Here is a 24,994-nt window from a genome sequence, read left to right as displayed (position 1 = left end):
TTTTTTACTGGTACTCTGCTCCTATTGGTCGTAGCGTGATGAATAGCCTATAGCCTTCCTCGATAAATGGACTATCTAACATTAAATAATTTTTCAAATCAGACCCGTAGTTCCTGAGATTAGCGCGTTCAAACAAACAAACAAACTCTTCAGCTTTATAATATTATAAGTAATATAAGTAATAAGTATACTATAAGTATAGATAAATGAGTATCATTTATGCCGAATTAAAAAGAACAAATTGACTCGATACTTTCTATCTATTATCGGAAGTTGCCTTTGCTCCAAGTTTGAAATCGTAGCAGTAAGTAAATAATATACTTAGTAAATCTATATATTATATCTTAAAACTACAGTATGAAGTATGTACCTAGTTTATATTATTATGAAGTAATAACAAAACAAACTATCTGAAACAAAAGATGAGGTCATAGTTTGTAGTCCATTGAGCGAGAGTGTTCTTTGTATGTTTGTTAGTTCTTTGTTTGTACAATGACTAAATTGTGCAAACCTTTTGTTTCATCTATTGTTTTATTATACAGCATAATTAGACGTTTAAGACTGCAAGTGAGGGGTTTTGGTTAAATATAATCACCTGATTCTAAAGTCCATACCAAACGAAGTTGGATCATTGTAGTTCGACCACTGATATATTCTATGAATTATTTTATAAGACAACTCCCGCACTAAAAGTTGCTCTTGTGTCGAGGAAACTTTTATAAAGATACAAACAACGGACATTAAGGAGGTACAACCAGACCGAAAACTATTATACTACATGTGGATCGCACAAATATTTGTTCCGTGTGGGAATCAAATTTTAATGATCTCTTGATGCAATTTTAGCGGCGTTAACCACTGTGCCGCGGAGGCAATCAAATAAACATAAATACTTCTGTCGCATAACTACTGAATAATAATCGTCTGGCAGACTTGGTGTACCACCCGAAACTAACTCATTCTAATAAAACTTAATATTTTCATAAGATATTTTGATATTTTAAATGGACAGACAGATAGACAAACTTTAATAACTATAATAATAGGTTAAATAAGTGTTGTGACTACGATCTCTTGACTTTAATTTCGTGGTTAATGTCAATTTGATTAACAAAATGGCGTCAATATGTTGACATAACTATTTAGGTTAGAAATCCGTTTAATTGCTCTTAATTATATGCTAGTACATTCTTTAGTTTGTTTTAACGTGTTAATTATGAAATTAATGGCGTTTAATGACTTTTTTATAGAGTCATTAATGATTTATGTACTTTTGTATGTAATTTGTTGTTTACAAATGCTCTTTACGAAGTTTTTGAATAAGGTGTTTCAACTTTCTAGTTTTTGCAATACTGAACAAATGTTATGATTTTATTTTAGAAATAAAATAAGTGGATCAAATGAATGAAAATTTCAGGCCAACAAATAACTATTTATCATTTTTAATTGGGATTTATTTTTGTAATGTTACGTAAATAGTACGAAATGATTTTGAAATTAGATTTTAAAACACGCAGTTTTTAAAAATATACCTAAATCTATCCACGTAACTAACATACGTAAAAAAATATTAATTTCTGAAATGTTGAAAAAGTGTTGACGTGATATATTACAGAGGAATTTATAAAAAAAGTTGTAATATTTCACTGACTTGGTTATATGTATATACTTGAATTTCGAACCTAATTTTGCATCAATGGAATACGTAAGTCATTTCCAATGACGATACAATAAACTATTTATTTTCTATATAGCATTATACTTATACCTATATAATCACGCCGAATTCCCACGGAGATAAGAAGTGTAGAATATAAGTCGTTACGATCTGTGCAAACTCCCTCTGTTAAACCATCTATTATTCTCTCTATTACGTACATTTCTTAATAAAAAGTTTCCGAGTAAACTCAGTAGTGTTCAAGACTCCATAAAAACAACCATAAATGTATCATCATATTGTAAATCCTGTCGTTTTTTTTAATAAGACCAAGAGTTATTGCATTCAGTCATGTTTGTGAACTACCGAGAATATCCGTACACAAGATTTTTTTTTAACTTTTTTTCACTTTTTTTTCTGAAGTCAGGTATGTTACCTGTGCTTGAATGAATAATTGTTAAAATATTTTACCTGTTTCGTGTAGTTGTGTTGTGTTTGGATGGGGAGGTGTTGGGTTTGGTTCCCGTTTAGTGACGTTTTATTCAAAGTTTGAAGTACGTAATTGGTAATTGAATTATTGATGATCAAGACTATTCAAGTTCAGTGATAACTGTAAGTAGAAATTATATGTATAGTAAGTTTTCTACGAAATGTACCTTGGCCAATTCGAGTTGTCTCCAGAACCACCAGAACTGTTGACATATTAGGATACAAATAATGTTAACAGCAGATGTTTTAAATAATTTTTAATAATTGATTTTACTAGTTTTTTGTTTGTTTGTCGTATGGTTAGTGGTCAACCTAGTGTCAAAATTGTTCAAGCCGCTGAGAGGCCTTTGACATGGCTTAATGACTGTTATCTTAGTAGACAACAGCCGGGACCGATATTTTTCGTGGCCTTCGAAGCACGGAGACGCCCAGCTCAAATACCACTACGTGGTCACCCGTCTATGGAATGACCGCGCCAAGGGTTGCTTAACCCATAGATCGTTTAACGACCGGTAAGCGCAACTAGCTATGGGCGCCTCACGTAAAGTAACTTCACGACTCCTATACCTGAAACCTGAAAGTGCAAATACCGAAATATTATCACTTTTCGACGTTTGTTGTACAGTTCTGCTTATATCTTTAGCAGATAACAATTGTAGTAATAAATGCAAAATGAGTACATTACGCACCTTACGGAAGGCAATAAATGAAATAACTGCTTTCATTTAAATAAACATTTAAATATCTTATGTCATAATGAGATATTTTAGCATAAACTTGTATTAAAACATATTTAGCTTAGATAGAGTTTTATAAAGACTTTAAAAGTAGGTTACACGTGGTGTTGTTTTCAACACTTTTATAACATTACGCCTGTGTTTACGAAAGGTTTAAGTAAATTTTATTTTTACGGAATTTTAGTAATACGCTATTCATGTTTTCTTCATACTACGTTTTAAATTTTCGACGCTCAGTAGTTTTGGCTGTGCGTTGTCCATCAGTCAGACTCGTAACGGAAGAGTTAGGTATATAATATGTATAGATTATTTATTCCCTTACTGTTATCGAAAGGAAAATAAATCTTAATAACCACAGTAAATAATTCAAGGCAGTTAAAATATAACAAAGAGCTGTATATTTAAATCATAATAAAACTTTCTATTATAAAGTTATCTTCATATATTACTTTGTATTAATCGTTCGTCCGGCTACAATCGTGTGAAACTTAGTTATAGTCACGGGGAATATTGATGAGAGACATAACCTGTGTATAGGTGACATAGGTGTATTATAATAATAGTATTAATATATTTCACTTGAGACGCTCATATTGAACCACTTGCGCTGTGTCGGTAAAATATGAGCAAAATAGGAGGATATATACAGCAAAAAATGTTTGTAGAGATCGTAACAAGTGGCATTATTATCCATCATATATAATACTTATATTATAATAATAATAATAATATTATAAAGCTGAAGAGTTTGTTTGTTTGTCTGTTTGTTTGTTTGTTTGAACGCGCTAATCTCGGGAACCACTGGTCCAATTTGAAAAAATATTTCAGTGTTAGATAGCCCATTTATCGACGAAGGCTATAGGCTAATATATCAGCACGCTACGACCAATAGGAGCAAAGTACCAGTGAAAAATGTTACAAAAACGGGGAAAATTATGATTCTCTTATGTGACGCAAGTGAAGTTGCGCGGGTCAGCTAGTCCATCATATCGAAAAAACCAAAATCAAAATCAATTATGTATGTATGTACGTCTTATAAAACGCGCTATTTTACGTAATGTCTGAATAACTGAACAACCAGACCCGAAATAACTATTAATGGATTGCAAAAATACTTATTTACCACCTTAACCACTACGCCACGGAGGGGAAGAACATTACATTAGTGGGGATCGAATTCCTCATTATGATGATAGATAGCATTGTAACCAATACTTACTGTGCCTTATATGATGCAGTTTACCTTGAAGTATAGGCTCAAACAGTGTCGGAACATGTTTGATGAAAGGTTACCTGTCAGTCAAATCTAAATACGGAAATAGATCTCTATTATATTTGGTTTATTCCAATATGGGATTTGTTTTATTATTAATTTATTGTTAGAACAAAACAAAATGATTTTCTTGAAGATATCGCCCACGTTTGGTCAGATATTTGGAAAAAAAAGTGTAGCTATGTTTGGTCCAGGATTTCAGGATCTCCCAATCTTATTTGTTTAAAACAGTTCAGTATATAGTTTAACCTCTTGTCTCCAAGCTAGCCGCAGCGAGACGAAAACGTGAAAAGATAGTCAACAAACTTAACAATTTAGAACTAGGCTCAATTATCATTAGACTTATTATCAAAATATCAGCATCTCTTGTGAAACCTCTTCAGAAAACCCAAAGTTTAATATAAAACCTACATAAACGAAGGCTGTATGCGCCGTGCCCTAGAGTGTGTTTTTATAAAGTCATGCGATAGGCTCGTGGACCGGTTGTTCACGTCACATCCGAATTCCACACCGTTACTGCCTCACCCGCTATAAGCAACGATACCACAGATTATACAGGGTGTTAGGCAGACCGTTGTGCAAACGATAAAGGCATCTGGATTGGTCTGTTTAAAGTCCTTTTTTATTTTTTTTTATTTTTACTTTATTTAGGGGTTTTTATCTTGTAAGATATGCCAATCCATTATAGCTTATTAAGTAATAGATGCATATTTACTTGTCTATGAAACACAATTATTTAAATCAGGCGAGTCACCGCTGAACCCATGACACGTAATTGACGTTTAAAGTCTTAAGATTGCACTTTTATGTACTAGTCAGGGTTCAATTAAAGGCACGTCTTAGGACGTTGGGCAGATATTATAGGCTCAGCCCGTATACACAAATACACTCACATTACGAATGTCTATATAATAATGTGAGTGTATTTCATATTCCCTTGTTTCGTATGTTAAATATTGTATTATTATATCGATTTTCGATAACTGGTCTTTGAATATGTAATTAACAATTTATTTGTACACACAGAAGGACCTCTGATTTTGATCATGACACACATAAGTACTAAACTAATGAATGGCTAATATTAATAAGACAAACATACAAACACTTTATACATTAAATTAGACTTTGAGTTCCGCGTTCCAATCATACTATTTGTATTGTCTTTTTTATGTTAAAAATAATAAAAAATACGGTCGAATTGAAAACCTTCTTTTTTAAAGTTGGTTAGAAACAGGGAAACGAGCTGGCAACATTGAAAGTTTTATAAGGATGCCAATAATTACGTCAATTACTGTATTGATTGATTGACCGTTTGTACGGTATTAGTAGCCTTTTAAGAAGTTTCCTCACTGAATAATTGTTACATTAATCGCATACTTTTGTAACTACTCGTTCATATTATTGCCTACTGACTGCCTCTGTCGTGCAGTGGCTAAGTTAGCCACACCGCTAACATTAGCGTCGGGGGCTCATAGGTTTGATTCCCACACGATTACTTTGCGTACGTTGTTTGTATGTAAATGTAAAAGTCCCCGCAACCCAAGAGCAATTTTTAGTACGGGATTTCTTCAAATATATATATATATATAATCACATCTTCAATCTTATCACCAGCCTTCAGCTCAAGTTGGTGGGGTTATGAAGAATGCAACAAACAACAAGTTTTATATAAACTATAAATTATGATTATTTCTTTGAAGAAAAGCTAAGGGGATTTTTAGTACGGATGTCATAAATAGTAAAACTCTGTACTACTTTGCCTCAACTAGAAGTCGAACCAAGGATATCACGGACAACCGCCGCTTTTACATCCGTTATACCAAGGTATTATCAATTAACAGACATTTTTTTATTACGTAATTACAAAAAAATATCGGATAAAAAGACTAATACTACAATTATCCGGCTGAATGATCTTTGTCCGTTGCCTGCAGTTGTTACATAAACGATTAAATACACTGAACAACTTTATGGTTTTAAAGAAATATTTATTTTTATCTTTCGACCAGTTTTAAACAATTACGCTTACTTTCTGTTTTCGATTTATGATATAAGAACTTGTGAGATTTTGTGAAATGTTTATTGAGAAATTATGTTTGTTTTATAATTTGACCAACTTATGCCCGCGAGTTCGTCCGCGTTAAAAGATTTCCTTGGGTAAAAAGTCCTATCTTATGTGGTTAGCCAGGTGTATGGCCAGTCCAGGTTATAAGCTCTCAGTGTACCAAATTTCATAAAAATCTGTCCAGTAGTTTCTTCGTTACAGAGTAACAAACATTCATCCATCCTCACAACTCTTGCATTTATAATATTATCAGACGTGAGAGCCGCACGATTAAACCTCGGCTACGCTACCCTTTCATAATTACGTGTTTTTTCAATACGATATAAATAGCGAAATATTCTTAAATGATTCACAAGTTTTTTCATCGCCTTCCCATACATATGTAGTGATAAATACTCATATAATAATATGTAAATTTATCAAACCATTGAAATCAAAGAACCGGTCATTAGTGGCACAGATAATAAATATCTTGTTGGCAGTATGTTATGCCTCACCCAGGTGGCCTGGCAGACATAAATAAAAAATACCCGTATTCTCTATAGTATTTTTATCGATAAATAAAATTTTTGATTACATTTATAAATTAAAAGACTGAGAAATTGACGGAATACTTAAATAGTGTGTTTGTAATTAATTAATTTATAAACTTAATATAAGTCGATTAATTTTGTACAAGATTATTGTTTACGAAATATTGTGAAATATTCAATTTACTTTTACTATATTAATGGATTTCAAGCTATGAAGAGGACTAATGCCCAATTTCTGAGGTACATTTAGCAGTAGTTTATCTATTCAATAGCGTTTAAATTTATATAAACATGACAGTTTGCGTAGATAAACTACCGCTAAAAGTGCATCAGAAACCGGGCACCACAGTTACCATGGAAAATATAACCTATACCTACTCAAGAAAATATCAACACCTAAAAGGTAGTTTTGTAGTCCAAACGAAATGAAACAACGGTCAGTGTTTATCTTACGCAGTCGTGACCAGATTGAGGGAAAGAGGTTACTATTGCAACCTAGTAAACTTGTTACTAAGGCACATAAGTCTCCTTTGTTCTGTAAATAATATAATTCATAATTTTCACGTTATGTCATATAGAATTTGAAAGTTTTTAGGCTTAAGCTTGCGTTACGCTATTTTATTTTTGTATTTGTGTGACAATACAGGCTTAAGTTCAAGTATATAAAGCTGCCCTTGTTCCCCGGCCGCCATCTTGGAAAAGGAGGTCGGAGGACAAGGGTGGCGACCCCACAAACTTGAACTTAAGTTTCTACTGGTCCCTCTTATACACAGAAGAAAATTGAGTTCCGAAAATTCCTTAATGTAACTTTTCAATGGACTATATCCATTGTCGATGTTTAGGCGTGTCTATCGAATGTCAATCGGTCGTTGACCTCCGTTTTGGCGGGAGAAACTCGCCTGTCAAGTTTTTTTTGGCCATTTACTTTCTCGCCGCACACAAGTTTTGGGTGTAGCGGCCAATGTCGCAGAATGAAATAAAGCAACGAAACGTGTCAATTTGATTTGATTCAGTACATTCGCTTTTGATTTTCACCAGATGTCTCAATTTCAAATTGTTTTGATGCTAGTTTGTGGTAGTTCCGACAGCGTGTTTTCGTTGAAAGAAATAGCATGTGCTTCCTTCTGCAAATTTCGAGAAATATGGTTCTGTTGTTAAGTTTAGCAGGCGTTGCAGACAGACAGACAACATTTCGCTATATATAATTTCTTGGAAAAATTTACAAATCGTACGCCTAAGTTTGCCATTTTGCATCGCCATATCATTGCATATCAGATATTCATGGTTATAATTACACTTACATACATAAATACATAATACACCTTGCTCCCATGGGGTAGGCAGAGACCAGAGAACGCCGCTTGGTACGATCCACGTGGTAATTATACTCACGTAAGCATAAAGTAAGTCGTTTCCCACGCCTTGTCATAGGATACCGAGCACTACGATATAATTCCTGTAATTTAGCTCACTTTTACTTATTCTGCGAAAGGTTTCAATTATTTTCCTCATTTTAATTGTACATAGTTCAACGAAACCGTTTACTCTCAATAATATAGTCTAACGACTTAGTAGAGAGTCTTGTATGCTAGGCACTCACCCCTGGAAGTATACAAAATTAATTATCATTGACATCACCCGTAGGTCTGTACAGCTGACATCGGCTGGTTTAATATAGCTCACTTTATTTTGGCAATACGCAGAATTATTTGTTACTCGTGCTAGCCAAGGCTTTTTACTAAGTTGTCGGACTATAGTAGACCGGATTTTTTTGAAGGACTATTGCTTAAAAATACCTTAAAATATACAAAATAATGTGTAAATATTCAGAAAAACGGCATTCTTTGTCGATAATAACATAATTTACGCTGTCAACGACTATTATAGAGGCCAGGGGCAGATATTCCGCCAGTTTTTGTGTATTCTATGAGAATCTCTTGTAAAACCGCTTAACCGGTGCTACAAGGGCGTAAGTACGAATATGTGTTTTTTGCAGTTTTAAATAGAACAAATATGCTGTATAAATACGGTATATTTAATCGTTAATTTCTAGGGAAAAATTAATGTAAAAAAATATTCGTGGTGTTACATAAGTTTAATATTTTATTAATTAAATCAGTCGATAAAGTAACATACGCACATGAAATGTAGAAATAGATAAAGTATAAAACATAATAACTATTTTTTAAATACTTTCTCATAGAATTATAAGTTCCCGAGAGCTCATAGGTTTGATTCCCACTCGGAACAAATATTTCTGCGATCTACAAATAGTTGTTTCGGGTCTGGTTGTACCTACTTTGTATCCGTTGTTTGTATGTTTGAAAAAGTCCCCGCGACACATGAGCCAATTTTATTACGAGCATTGCCTTAAAACAAAAAATAAATAAAATAATAAAATAGGTATACTATATACCTGGTTAAACAGTTTCTTAGTTGTCTTATAAAATGAGTTGATTCCACTTACGCCTTTACCTCCCTGGGTCTGTGAACGTAAGTTTGTATGAACGTTGTTTGAAACTAGGTCATTCTCACAGCCAGACGTTTTGGCGGCAGAGTGTAACAGTATTCTATTATAATATAATAGATGATTATAACATTATATTAGGAGGTACAATTTTTATTACAGTTTTTTGGATTTATGTAGCGTTTTTGTTTTGCCGCTGTATAATTATTGTTTTCTTTACAACTGTCGTGGAAGTAAATTAATCTTGTGTCGCCAACTCTCGTGAAGAATTAATTTTGTGTCGCGGAGACTGTTATTTAATATACAAGAATCGAACAAAATAATACAGAATAATCACAAATTTGACAATACATAATTTGTTTCATATGAGCATCAAACTCACGACCTCACGACCCTGGGTTGATCAGTGACCAACATCAAATATGGTAATTGTCATGGAGTTCATTTCTATCAATATTATTTATTATTTCTATAACAACTGTCAAACTCAAAATTCTGATACATCAAACAGCTAACTGCATACCTACAAAAAAACATATATTATTTATGCGATCTGATGTACAAATTCATCTCTGATTGTATTTTATTGTCTACAGTTCGTATACAAGATTAATTTATTAAATACATTAAAAAAGTTATAAGGAAGTGAAAAACTCATTCATAACTGGTAAAATATTGTGACAAGCATGTTGATTAAGTGTTTTTACAAGTTAATGATTACAAAGATTTATTATAATCGATACAGAATATTTATGAGTTTAGAGATGTTTTTTAAATTGCCTGTTTAATTCTGAAAATTCTGCTTTTTTCTTTTAAAAACACAGGTGTGATTTTACGTAATAGTGGTACTCTGTTTAAAGAAATTATTTTAAGTTCATGGCTAACTTTGGATTGTGTGAGGAAAAATCTCTGGTGTAGAGATATTCTAGTCAATTTTAAGAAAAAAAAAACACAGATTTCATTGACAGATTTATGACGTACAACAAATTTTATTAAGGAAAATGAGATTAAAACTTGAAGATTGATGAAATTAAACGAACGTCCGATAAAACGAAAAACGACCGTGGTCGAGTCTAAAGAGGTTGTTAGATTTTTTTAAGTTAAGAAATTGTGGTAACAGTTCAGTTTGGTAATAAATATTGTACTAAAGATGATTTGAGATTTTTTCTTATATTACATAGGACTAAAAAAAAACAAATACCCAATCAATAAAACACACTAGTTGTATGTACACACTATGTTAAAACAATAATTAATCTGTGCATTAATAAATACGATTAATTTTACTTTTAAAAAACAATAAATCGTTTTCAAAATGGCCGATACTTCCAAATTTGACTTGAATGAGCGGGAACGCAAGCAGCTGATTGTGTGAAAGCTGTCACCTTGTGCCTGTGAGCGGGCAGCGTGGCCTAGAAACGTCATTGTCGAATTGCCGATAGGTCTAGCGGTGAATATTAGCCTCTACGCATTATGACTTATATATCATTTGAGGTATAAAGAATAAAGGCATATAGTTAAGAGAAAAAAGGTAATTTCGGGGGTTTACTTTTTTTACTGGTGGAGACATTTTTTGTATGTAAAAAGAAGAACGACCCATATTTATGTGGGTGTTAGTTTTCACTAGTTTTGGCGTCCAAAATGACAAATTATGGCTTAACCAAAATGACAAAAAATATATATAGGTAGTATCGGACTTTTACAGGCACAAGTATTTAAGTTGACAAAATAAGAGGGCCGTAGTTTCTCCAAAAAGATTTGCTATGATTGAGAAGTTACAAAGTTGTAGTAAATAATATGTCCAAGTTTCATAGAGTCTGAAATATTTTTCTTAGTATTCTTCTAGTTGTTACCTATTGTTTAATTAAATATTATATCATATCTCTCTGATTTGTGGTTGAAATATGTCTGTCCGTTACTCGATCAGTCACGCAAAGACCTGTTTTATAAATAAAAAAGATAAGAATCAATTTATCTAAATCTTATTCAAGGAAGACTCGGTAATTAATAACACTCATAATACCCAACCAAAGTCCTTTACTCAATCAATTAACATAAAATAAATGCTTAAAATAACGTAATCAACAATCGTGTATAATTAAAACCGGTTGAACCATCCATAGACAACATACCGAACTCCATACACGACCCCTCATTCCTTTCTCAAGCCATAGACAATGTATTCGGCGGCCATGACAGTATCGTGACAGTCGGACGTAAATATGAAGTCGTGCCGTTTTCATTGTAATAAGTAATCGATTTGGATTTATGACATACATTTAAAACAATTAGACTGGATAGCAATAAAAGTAGCTATTTGTATCGATTTGTAAGGCTATATTTTATGGGTTAAGGTTTTAATATTTATTGAAAGAAAACTTCATATTTTTAAGGCTTAAATGCTGTTAATGGACATAATTAATAGATTTGAGTAACTGAGCAATTTGAAATGGATAATGCTATTTATCTTTCTCCTCTTCGTTACCTATACTTACTTTGATCTATTGAAGTCTGAAGAATATAATTGTGTTAAGTAAAATCACATTGCCACTAAAAACAATACTCCTTATGACAATACGTAGTTGAATAGCTATTAAAGGCAATTTTGCTCAAATTATAGGTTTTTTATTAATACGAAACAAAATATTTCGTTTCTCTTGTCTCAGCTTACCCTATGAGCAAGAGACATGATTTTATAAATTTCACACATTTATTCATTTCTTTGTAACGTTATGCATGTAAATTGTAAGAGTTTGTTTTTTCGCATAGATATGTGTGTAAGGTACGTCAATAAGAGCTTCCATACACGCTTTTCAGCCATCCATCAAAGCACTATCTGTCAAATAAATATACTAGCAATAGTGTGGTATTTCCATACACGTGACTCCTGTGGAATGCCAAGGTTTGTGCTTAATAAGTAGGTACAGTGCAAAAGACAATAATTTACGACCCACTATCGTGATTGTATGCAATCTTTGAACTAAAGTTTTAGTTTTATTTCAGAGCTTCTGGAAATAACAGCGGTTGTACTTTTCTGACTACTGCTTTTTTCTAGCTGCTTAATGCTTCTTTAACTACTGGATAAGTAGTATTTAGTCGTCTTTTGCTGTTAACTTATCACTCGGATAGTTTAATCGCAATAGTTAAAGACAAGCAAACCAAGGAATCATCGTTTATTGCAGTTATCCCGTGCTTTTATAGTCGGACAACTGAGTAGAGAGCCTTGTCATGCACGATAAAGCTCGATTATAATAATTAATAATTCCGGGTATACACAAAATGAAGCTGTATTAAACAGGCCACTGTCGGTAGCATAAGCCTGCGGGTCACTGTTGTTCTAACTTTAATATTTTGTATACCCCAGCTAGCCACGAACCTTGCATACCTACCCGGCTTTCAGACAATAGTCGTTAACGTAGCTTGTAATTTTAGTAAGGAAGTAGTAAACGTATGTCAAGAGAATGTCGTGTCACGGGCGACAAGACAACAGGTACAATATTTCCTTTTTCCAAAATTACCATGTTGTTAGAAGTTGTCTACTTATTAGTATATATGTTAAGGAAAATAGTTTGTACGTTGTAAACATACAAATGACTGCTAAAGTTTATGTATTTTACCTAGAAGACGTTGTATAATAGTATAATGTAGAATATGCGTGCATCAGAAAACCCTTCGGCGCTATATCTCATACTAGCTGACCCGCGCAACTTCGCTTGCGTCACCTAAGAGAATTGGTAAAAATGTTCCCCGTTTTTGTAACATTTCTCGTTGCTACTCCGCTCCTAATGACCGTAGCGTGATGTTATATAAGCCTTCCTCGATAAATGGGCTATCTAACACTGAAAGAATTTTTCAAATCGAACCAGTGCTTCCTGAGAATAGCGCGTTCAAACAAACAAACAAACAAACAAACTCTTCAGCTTTATAATATTAGTATAGATTACTCTCACTCGGAAATACCATATTAAATGGGTAGGGTATATTATACTAATACATTATTGTGTATTCCGAACTATCTAACGAATCGCCTATAGTATTAGTAAAAAGCCTTTGGTAAAAGAAAGGTGATCTAAGTCCTTTTTAAGAATATTATATATCCATATCAATATCTATCATCTTGTCGTAAAACATTACATTAATTTTTTAAGTTTAAGATTTTGACCCTAAAAATGTTCGATCCTTATCCCTTCCCACCTAACCTAAAAACTCCTAGGACCTATTTTCAATGGACATCGTCTACAATCGAATAAGGCTCGCTAACTATCTACAAAGTACATATAAAGTGTCTGACTAAAGTGGTCAAGTACGTGCGCGTACGCAAATGTCAGTGCGCATGTGTTGCATTGCAAATACCTGCATTGCTTTGTGTAGAAAGTATTTAGGTGGATTTGTAGATGTGAATAGTTTCGTAGTGTTGGATAGAAGATGATTGGTCTATCTATTGTATAGTTAGTGGTCAACCTGGAGTCAAAGTTGTTCAAGCCGGCCGAAAGGCCTTTGACATGGCTTAACGACTGTTATCTTAATTGACAACAACTGGGACTGCTTCACGGGGATGCTCAGTGCAAATACCACTATGCGGTCATCCATTTATAGAATAACCGCGCCAAGTGTTGCTTAACCCACAGATCGTTTACCGACCGGTGAGCACAACTGGCTATAAGCGCCTCGAAGAGGAAGGGTAGGCAGATATATGGAGATAGGAAATAACGCATTTATTAGATTAACTATCGAACAACTCTAACTACTGCATGAGTATTTCTTCATTTCTTTTGACACCCCTCCCGCGAGCCAATGGATTTAGCAAATTTGAGGCCCCCTTAAAATTCTTAAATCTAGAGGCCTCTCGTTTAATTGCTTTTTAAAGTCCTTTAAAGTAAACTACAGTCACTATGGGAAACGGTTTATAGATGGTAGAACGAGCTTACTAGTTTCTAAAACATTTGGGACAATCTTGTCTCAATTCTTGTACCTGATGGTCATAATGTATTTTAGCAATAGAAAGAACCAAAATCTTGCAGTGTTTTCACTATCTAATTGTATCAAAAATAACCCACGATGCTATAAGTATAGGTATTTTAATTCACGTTATTCAAATGTATCAAAAAATAATGTCACATCGCCACATGGGTGTATTGCGAAATGTGACATTAACATAACTTTATGATGACACCGTGAGAATATAGCCGCTTCGATTACCGGTGCATGTGCACTTTTGTATACTTGCATTGAGGTATGTGCACACGATACTGATACTGAAGCTTAAAACTAAACTTGAGACAGTTCTAGAGAATTTTTATGTGGAAAGTTGGTCATGCCCCTAGCGAATTTTGGAAGAACTAGCAATTATAAACGCCAAATTCTTGACATGAAGGCAATACTTTATAAAAAATACAAAATGACTTAATAGTACCCATTACGGTCCCACTGCTGGACAAGGGTATGCGTTATAAATCCCTCTAAAAAGTGTTCTAAAAATCTTTTGATAGGCAAGACTTCTTCACCATTTGGTTAAGAAGTAATTTCTAATACTCACGTAATATCGTCCACTAAGTCTGGCCGGCAAAACTAAGTAACTACCACATTTTTGAACTTGCTCTTTGTACAAAACTACAACTTAAACAATTTTGGCGGCTTGTATATTTAACATACTAATATTATAAATGCGAAAGTAACTCTGTATGTCTGTCTGTCTGTCTGTCTGTTACTCAATCACGCCTAAACTACTGAACTAATTTACATGAAATTTGGTATGGAGATATTTTGATACCCGAGAAAGGACATAGGCTATATATCATCACGCTATGACCAAAAGGAGCAGAGTACCAGTAAAAAATGGAACAAAAACGGGGAAAAATTTCACACATTCTCTTATTGGACGCAAGCGAAGTTGCGCGGGTCAGCTAGTATTTTATAAAAAGAAAAGCAGTTAGTATTCAAAGTAAAAAATAAAATCATAACGAAGTCTTTTTTGTCCACATTGTACATACAACACTATAACCACAACTATTATTTTCTTCGTAAATAACAAACTATTTCTTCCTTTACTACTAAAATTAAATCCACAATACATTTCCCAGGGTTGTTAGCAAAAGTGTTTGTATGAAAGAAAAACAAGCCCATACTTAGTGGTTACTCATATGTGACGCCACTCGTCTGTACCTCCCCTTACACGAAGGTCTGCAAATCGACATTGAATTACTTTTCTATTTTACTTGATAGACATTACTGTTGAAGAAATATGTCGTTCAGTTTTGTGATAGGTTTTAAATTTGCTAGTTGGTAGATAATCCAATCTGTTTACTAGTTTGTGTTAAAGTAACTTTTGAGTTTTGAGCATCAATTTCGCAATTTCAAATTTTTATTTTTTATACTTTAGTCTATTTGCCCGCAGTGTTATTTAAGTCACAGCTTGGCGCTGAGTATTCTGCAGGTGTGACGTTAAACTTAAATATACATTTTAATAATTATATATAGGACGATGAAGAAGCAGAGATGCAAACACACTCGTTTCGACTTTTAAAAAGTTTGATATGAGGCGAGCAAGTTCTTAATGATAGATACACTATCAAATTGGAGAATATTATAATAAGAATTATCAAATCCCAGTACCATTTTCCTCTCCTGAGAATTCAAGCCGAGACCTCATGTCGCATACACTACGATCAATACTTGCCTAAATAAATCAAAACTTCGCATTAATTTATAAGCGTATTAAACGCTTACCGTTTGATTTAACACGTGTGTTAGTCTATAAACATTCTGTGTTGATGTATATCAGCTAATTAATGGTATTTATGTCACACTGTGCGATAAATAATCCACTAACACGCGCAAGTTGGTTTCTAATCTTTTTTTTTCAACGAAGAGCTAGAATAGTTTGCTGACAAATTAAGAATACGCTGCATTGAAAAGACATTGGTGAGGCAAAGAATCAACTTATTTCTTAAGATTTAATTTATTTTCAATAGTCTATTAGTTGAAAAATCACGTTCTCTTCATAAAATATATTTACTATTTAGTATAGAAATACATACGATACAATAATTAACGTCATCATCTCGTCCTTTCGTTGCGATCAAACACGTCTTTAATATATTAGTTTCACACTGCAATCATTATAATTTCAACGCTATTTACGAAAAATATGACATAGTATTTAGAAATAAACTTTTTACGAGTACAAGTTTAATAATTTTTCGTTAACTCAGTGAAATACTACCAATATTTTACAGTTCTTTTTGTCATAGAAATAGACTATACATCTTCCATGGTGCAAATTCTTGTATATCTGGGACCAAAATTGTATATCCCTCTAAAGTTAACATTTTAACTATAAAACTTCATTACCTTTAAAAATGAATAGGCGTGCTTATTTATTGGAAGTTATGTTTACCTAAAAATACAGATTAAAATTTCAGTTTAATCCGTGAAACTTATATCCATAAGTGTCGCAATAACCCATATTCTAATAACCTAATCCCCTTCAAACCACTCACAATCTTGTGTGAATGATACAAATTATAGATTACATCAGAATCGGTTCAGTAGTTCACAGACAATCGCACGATCGTTGTCACGCGAACCTTTTGTTCTAAATAAGATACAAATATTTTATAATCGTACTCTCGACTTCTGTTGGGAAAGAATTTCGACATTTCTATAGTAATGTCCTTGGTTTTGTAAAGATTTTGTTTCCCGCTTCTTATTGAAGTTAACGTAGTTTCTTACTATTTGTGAATTGCCAAAATGGAGAAGGGTTTAAGTGCAATATTTACGTATTTCTCACTATTTCAAATAAATAATACTAAACGGTTTCAAACGAAATTCTATACACAGACAGTTTATAACCGTGATTCACATATAGGATACTTTTTATCTCTGCAAACCTTTTCAGAGGTCTGGGGCAGAATCTAGTCTATCTGTATTAGAGAAACAGTTAAGCAGTATGAATCTCTATAAGCAGTAATATGACATTTCAAATGTACCGCAAAAATAGTTCCTACAACGCCCGCTAGAGGTGCTGATAAGATTTTCATACAACATTTCTCGACAGCTAACCGTTTGTCGATAGTCGATAGTGGAAAAGAATCGCTCTATAGTTCATCTATTTAAAACATTCAACATTTAACACAACATTTAAATAAGTGGAGACATTTAGCGCATGCGTGCGCGCAACTATCCCAAGTACGGTAATAAGGAAATGTATGCGTTTAACTATTGCGCCTGTAGTTACGTAACGTGTTACGTTCACGTCTACGTTATCCAATCGACGGACGCGGTGACATGTATGTAATGATATAATCGATACTTATGTACCTTTATGTACAGTATTAAGACGATTTAAGGTTTTGAAATCGATGGTAAGCAAATTAGTTACGTGCTGGCCTAAAAAAGTTTCCGATTGATCAGTGAATTATGATTCTATCCCTATATAATATAATTTCTTCATCAGCCTAGCCTTTCTTCCAACTACATACATATGCTGAAGTTGGCTTCCAATATCACTGGATGCAGCGGATAAACTGTCTATTTTCTTGCCTGCTTGGGTGGAAGTTATTAGGTTTTTATGTCGAGGACTGGCTTAAAATACAAAAATTCAATTCGAAAAGATTAAGTTACGTTTACAGTATTTAACATTGAGTCAAAGTGTATAGCCAAAATAGCTTAAAAGTTTTAAAACTATCGTTTTATACGACAAAATTACGATGAAAAACGTTTTAGGAGACCCCACACTACTCAACGACTGTATCTAACGAATGAAATGATCGAAACTCCACACAAGTGTGGTAATGAAAGCAAAAGAAGATACATCTGAAGTGAACGATGTAGTCAAAATATAACGTAAGTGTTTATCACGTTCGTAAACGGAGAGAGGTGTGAATTACTTGCTGACGTTCTAGTTACTCCTACGTGGATACAATTGAATGAAACTGTTTTCTTTCTTATGAAATAGTTGTAATTTGACATTTCTATAGAAATGTAACCCTATTCGAGGAGAACTTTTACATTTGTAATCATGCTTGGGTATCCATATCGACAGAAAAATATTTTTAACAAGTTAAGACACTTTTGACAGTTAATGTCAATAAGTATGTCGAAAAAATAAAAAAAACAACCGAACAAATGAAAGATAACATACTTACAGCAGTTCACTTATAGATTAAGATTTGTAGTAAGCTAAAGCATACTAAAAGCAATTTGTGCGAATTATAAGGTTTTCTTTTTTGTATAATATGTGAGAACATATTGGGTTGATTAATTATTTTTGCAGCAATTACACTGAGTTGACATTGTCATGTCCTATAACAACCGAAACCGAAATTCGATCTTGCCCCTCGCGCTATTTGAAACAATATATTTTACAATACTTCAATGAGTGTAAAAGGCATGGTTTTTCTGTAGTTACATTCAATACAAACAAGTAGATATTATGTTTCTAAGGGGCCTCGTCTCACGGGTAGCTGTTAGGTTGACCCCTAACAGTAACCCGTGAGATTGTAGAGGTCTATTCGTCAAAACAATACACTTAATAAACACATTTATTGCGTATGTGAAAGTCGAAAACTTCTTCATATGAACCCAAGACAAGAGTACGCGAGTAGTCATAAATGTTTTTAATATCTCTTAATCAATTCATTATTATTTGTTCTCTTGCTTTTTGATGATATAGACAATCTACGTATGGTGTTAAGTCATAGCCGTATATTTCGTATTGTGACTTATCAAGAACGTATATTGTGTATAGTGACTTATAGAAAGAAAAACATTTATAAACTTTTTAATCCATTATAAATACTTTAGCATCTTATTTATCTGTTAAACTTAAATTCTGTTATCTACCATCCACTGGCCTGTAATATGGAGTGAAGATCGTTTTTATTGAAATTAGGATTGCTTGAAATATTACTTAGACATCGTAAGAAATTAATAAACCTTGTGCTTTTGTGAAATTTTAAAATGGTTGTCTCAAAATTGATTATATTATGTTACTACATAGTACGTACCAAACATATAATTTGTCAAACATATGAGCTATGTTGTTAAATGCTAGTAGCATTGACCGTCCCATAGTTTAGCACTAAGTTAATAACCTTAAGTTTGCTAGTATAACATGAAAATCCGATACTTCCTACACAGACGACAATAGGCTTTTACTGAAGTTGTTAAAAGGTCGTGAACCTTACGACTACTGCGGTAAACCCATGATTTAACTAGTTAAGCTTTCTAAGAATTTACTGCCAAAGAAAATGTATGAATGACTACTTGTGTTAAGGTATAAATTATATTTTATAAAGCTGATGTCATGGCCTGGGATATGACTCTACCAAATTTCAGCTTGATTGTTTCAGTAGTTTAGTCGTGAAAGTATGACAGACTGACAACCAAACACATAGAGTTATTGTATTTGTTTTATAGTAAGGGTATCGTTATTAATATTTTTTATTGATCGCTTTTTACTTTCGCTATTTTAACATACGTAAGAGAATAAATAAGTTAAAATTCTCACTTGCTACGCATATGTGGAATTAAGATATTGTACAGCTATTATATTTCCCTTTAAGAATAATTTTATTTTATTTTTTCCAATTATAAGCAAACTATTTTATTGAACTTGGACTCTTTTATGTTTCAAATATACTACAGCTAGAATTTAATCATTGTTATGACCTTCTGTGATATTAACCCATGAATCTTCGTGTTGCAGGTGGAGTCAGGTCGTGAGGAACTGAAGAAGGAGCGCGAGATCATGCAGCTGGTGGCGGGGCTGCAGCTCAACGACGAGCCCGACAGACGGGAGCCGCATGCCATGCGACAGAGGCACGCACCCAGGTAACAACCGACATCATAACTTTTAAACTCTCGCGTTGCATGTTTAATCTATACTAATATAATAAAGCTGAAGAGTTTGTTTGTTTGTTTGTTTGAACGCGCTAATCTCAGAAACTACTGGTCCTATTTGAAAAATTCTTTCAGTGTTAGTTAGCCCATTTATCGAGGAAGATTAACATCACGCTACGGCCATTAGGAGCGGAGTAGTAACGAAAAATGTTACAAAAACGGGGGAAATTTTGACCCAGTCTCTCTTAAGTGACGCAAGCGAAGTTGCGCGGGTCAGCTATGTAAATATAATAGGATACGGGAATTAACGCGAATTACCTAAAAATGCCTAACGTTTCGGCGCAGGTTGCACTCGCCGTGGTCGCAGGCCACCTGCGCCGAAACGTTAGGCATTTTAGGGTTAAATGCGTGTTCGCGTTAATTCCCGTATTCTATTATACATTAACACTCGACATATTTATATCATACTAGTAAAAAAATATACCGAGAAATAGTGGTTATTTTTGCTAAAAATTTAGCCTACGTCCATCCCCGGGTCGCGATTTATGAGCCTGCTAGATTTTATTTAAATCGGTTTAGCCAATTTCCAGAAATATGAACTAACAAAATGCAAATGCACTTTTGTATTGATCTTATTGGTCTATTATTCGAGCAGTCGTGCAGACCACATGGTTCGATACCTGATCAGCCAAATGGCTATAAAGTAATTCCATTAGTAGGCTGGTGATTTCGGAGATTCGCCCCCTATTAAATGAATCCCACATGACAAATAATAAAATGTAGTACTTTTTAGTACACCTCTGCATACACCGCTATGAATACTATAACAAGCAGGAGTTAATTCTCGACGGTTAGTATGTTATGTACTAACTAAATCTTTAGCATGTATCTTTAAGATATCTTATAGGGACAGGTTTTTAGTTCCCTGTTTTACCACTTATTCACCGTCGAAGATATGCCACCGTATCCATCTACCGTACCCATCTTTCAATAATGCGGCCCTCGTCAGTCACATATAGCAATCCACCAATACATGAAGCAATACATAAAGTAATTGGCACGCATTGGCATATTGTACATTTGCATTATACGCAATAACTACAGTAGTACACTACCTTCATAGAAGTGTACGATTGTGGGCCGATTTCCTACTACTATCGACTATCGATAACCGGCTAGCTATGGATATTTTTTTATGGAAAACTGATCGGCGCTCTCAATGGACTGAATATCCTTCACAATAATGGCAATTTAATTTGACTGTGCTCGTGGAAAGTTCTATTCCCGGGTTAAGCAAAGTACTATTGGCCTTTTCTATAGAATATTTGTCAATAGTAGTTCGGTATTGTTAACTTGCCTATTACATAGGATTAACATTGTTAATGGCGAAACGTGGGTGTATTAATTCATACACCTACCTACATGTTCAGGTATATTATTGCGGCAATATTATGTATGTATGAATAATTTTAAATGTCCATAGACTGTAGAAAATTGCTATTTGTAAAAACAGTTTATTTCTACTACTTTAAAACAGACGTTATTATCAGCACGACAGCATAAATTACTGGCTTTATTTTGATATTTTTTGCTGTTTTTCAAGTTGAGTGACGCTTTAAAAGATGTTTTAATGAAACTACGTAGAAAAGACAAAGAAGAGTGTTAATAATTGTAGTATTTATCTCTCTTTCTGACTACTGACTAGAGTAGACCGAACTTTGTAAATAAATAATAATGCTAGGTAGGAGAGCCTTGGCATGCATATTTTATCTAGATTATAAGAGCTAATTTTGTTTATTTCTAAAATAAATATACACAAGCCACCATCAGCTACACAAGGCTGCGGGTCACCCTGTCTTAAATCCTCAATTTTGTATACCTACACCATCTGTGAATCTTGCATACAAGGCTTTCTACTATATTTTTAGACTTTATAGTTTTCTATTGAATTTCCCGTGTTCCATCTACGTGAATAAGGCAGGGGCCGCTTATTTACCATATCACTTATTTACTCGTATAAACTATAGACGATCATCCAACTACTTCACAAAGAAAAAGATTTATAAACGTTTTACTAAACTCGTGACTTCAATGTTTCAGATAACACAACGCCTCAGCTTCGAGGGCGACATCTGCCGGCTGAAAACGTAAGCGCAGCCAATCGGAAGCAAACAGCTCACCTCGATTATGATCGAACGAACACAACCAAATAAACGCAGTCGCTAAACAAACAAGTATTAAAAAAACAATAAAATATATTCAACTGCAAACACATCTCGAATCGGGGTCTCGATTTTCAAGAATCGAGTTTGTATTCGATTAATTACTGTTGATAATCGTACCTATGATGAACAGGGTACTTAAAGAACTATAGTTTAATATTTATAGTTATATCGATACACGCATCGATCGCGTGAGTTTCAACGATTAGTTGCGAGTTTTAATCGCAGTCGCAACTGTTCCGATTTAAGTTTAGGTTATGTTGTTAATGTCATTTGTATATTTCATTTTAGTGATGAATACACGTTTTATAATAGCCTTTTACAGACGAATATTTCGAGGAATTTTTAAGTACTAACCTACCTACCTTACATAGTCTTTGAAAAGGGAGAGGAATGATTTGTCCCTCGCGGCGTCTTTTAACAATTCGATTTAATAATTGATTTGAGACGATAATACACCTTTTTGTTTATCTAATTTACCTATTCATAGGTTTTAAGTCAAGACAAACATTTAACAATACAGCAGAATAAGTATCGATAATATCCAATAATAATAAGTAATAATTTTAACCGTTTTTTAATATCTGTCAATTTAAACTGGCTTATAGGTTACCTGCTGTTTTTTTATTAAGTTTGGGTTTCAGTTCGACTCCCAAATCAGGCAGTTTTTAAATCTTACAGTAGGCATGTAATAGCAGTCATGTCTTATGAAGGAAATTCTTTAATTAAATTAACATATTGCTGCCCAAATACCTTTTCCTAGAGAGAGAGTTTTGCCTTGAGCTCATGTTGTTCAAGCGCCGATTGGGAACTTTTTAAGAACTCCAGAATAAAAATAAATGTTTATTAAGGCTATTATAAGTCCTGTGTTCGTAAATAATTGTATGCGTTTAGTATAAGAGCTATATAGTCATTTATAAAACCTATTTAATTGTGCCTTAGTAACCGAACGGATAAGTGTAGCGTGTATTTCAATCAAAAAACATTTGTAAGTCAAAGTGTATTCCTTCATTTATATAAAAATTGTATTTTTCTATAGATTTTTTTCTTTTGTTAATTATTTTTGTAAATTGGTATTTTAATTAGTGATGTTTGTCACTGTGATTGGGGATTTTTTAAATAAATAAAATGTATTTTAGATAGTCAGTTGTAGATAAATAATAACGATTTTAAAATGTATGTTAAATGGTCGTTTCTGCTTTCTTCCATTTTGAAACGGCGTGATAATATTTTGCTCACATTACAACTGATTATAGTTACAACGAAAATAATATCAAAATTGTCTTCCTGTATTTGTATATTAAATTATAATATTTTTATATTGTCAAAGATTAGTTTTACAGTTTAGTATGCCTTTTCTAAAGTTTTCTATAGACCTATTTTACAATAATATTCAATTATGCAGGCGGCTTCGTTTGGGTGAAATTGTTTTCCATAAAACTAGTACTCACTAATAGAAGCTATCTATCTATGTGCCAAAATTCACACAAATAATTTTAGCTGTTTCACACATACACCTAAGAAGCATCATATAGGATCATCATATTATGATACATTTATTTCTGTCTTACAAACTTCTTAAACTATTCGTTCTGCTTATTAATATAATACAGTGTTTTGTCTTTTTCATTCATATACAGTTTCAAATTAGATTGAAAGTGACAAAACACTGTATTAAGTACTTATCAAAGCTTACACAACGATGTCATTTTCACATGTAAAACTGAAAATGGTCATATAAACTGTAAAATTAATCTATTATACTATGTATTTTGTATTTTTATTAAACATATGTACCTATGAATTAACTGAGGTTGATAAAACGTGTGTACAAAACAGATAAATTAGTCAAGTATATGGGAACATTGTAAGAAGGTAGAAGTAAGAAGAAAAAACAGTTCTTGGCTATGGAACTAATTGTCTATGAATTACGAACTATATATTTAAGTATGGGGCAATGTCTTTCAGAATAAAAAATAACTTTACGACTAAATAGTAATGTCTATTACGTGCTTAAATTACGAAATAGTGTACATTTTGATCTATTTGAAATATTTTTATAAGAAAGATAAGAGAGTTATCTTTGGAGGGGTTTTTTAAGTTGGACAATAACTGTTTTTTCATGATTTGTTGTTGTTACAAGCATTTGTTATATTTCAAAACAACGACATAATATACTATTTTTTACTTACATTTAATAAATGTTCATAAAAAAAAATATTTTTGTAATTATTTTAGTAGAACTTGTATGAAACACTAAATGAAAGCAACGCCATCTATTGAAATTGGAACGAACTAGCAAGTAAAAAGTGCATCAAGTTTAAAAAATAAACTAAAATAAATGAAAAAAATGTAAATAGTTTTAGAAAAGTTTTGCAAAAAAAAAAATGTCATCGAAATATTATAGGCTTTGAGTGCCATTAAAGTTATAATCATGTCTAGTTTATTTTTTAATATTTAATATGTTATCAACGCAATGCAAAAGGTATGGAAATTGTACAATATTCTTGTAGATACACGTATTGTTTATAGAATGGTGATTTATCAACGAACAGACAACGATGTATTCAATTTTATTATAGTTATTCTATTAAAGGTAGACTGTAACATATAGGAATGTGTTTTATTAACCTGACGGACGAGCATGACAAGATGTATTTAAGCATATCATATTAACCATAGCTTGCAATTATAGTTAACAATGGC

General features: G+C 33.0%; 1 protein-coding gene across 2 annotated transcripts in view; it reads left to right on the top strand.

Moving 5' to 3' along the window:
- The window catches only part of LOC142981494 (uncharacterized), a 48,836-nt gene extending 23,937 nt beyond the window's left edge, over nt 1-24,899 (top strand). The window contains exons 2-3 of one of the 2 annotated variants that reach the window (XM_076127453.1): nt 19,933-20,057; nt 22,167-24,899. In XM_076127453.1, the coding sequence (XP_075983568.1) occupies nt 19,933-20,057; nt 22,167-22,170 (129 nt within the window). In that variant the 3' untranslated portion in view covers nt 22,171-24,899. Of the gene's footprint in view, nt 1-19,932; nt 20,062-22,166 lie in introns of those variants that run through there. The other variant, XM_076127454.1, reaches the window with a different exon arrangement.
- Nucleotides 24,900-24,994: the final 95 nt, after the last annotated feature.

Source organism: Anticarsia gemmatalis, chromosome 20, assembly GCF_050436995.1.
Source record: "Anticarsia gemmatalis isolate Benzon Research Colony breed Stoneville strain chromosome 20, ilAntGemm2 primary, whole genome shotgun sequence".
Taxonomy (NCBI): Eukaryota; Metazoa; Arthropoda; class Insecta; order Lepidoptera; family Erebidae; genus Anticarsia; species Anticarsia gemmatalis.
Note: the sequence above shows the minus strand (reverse complement) of the source record. Positions and strands in the feature narration are given on the sequence as shown.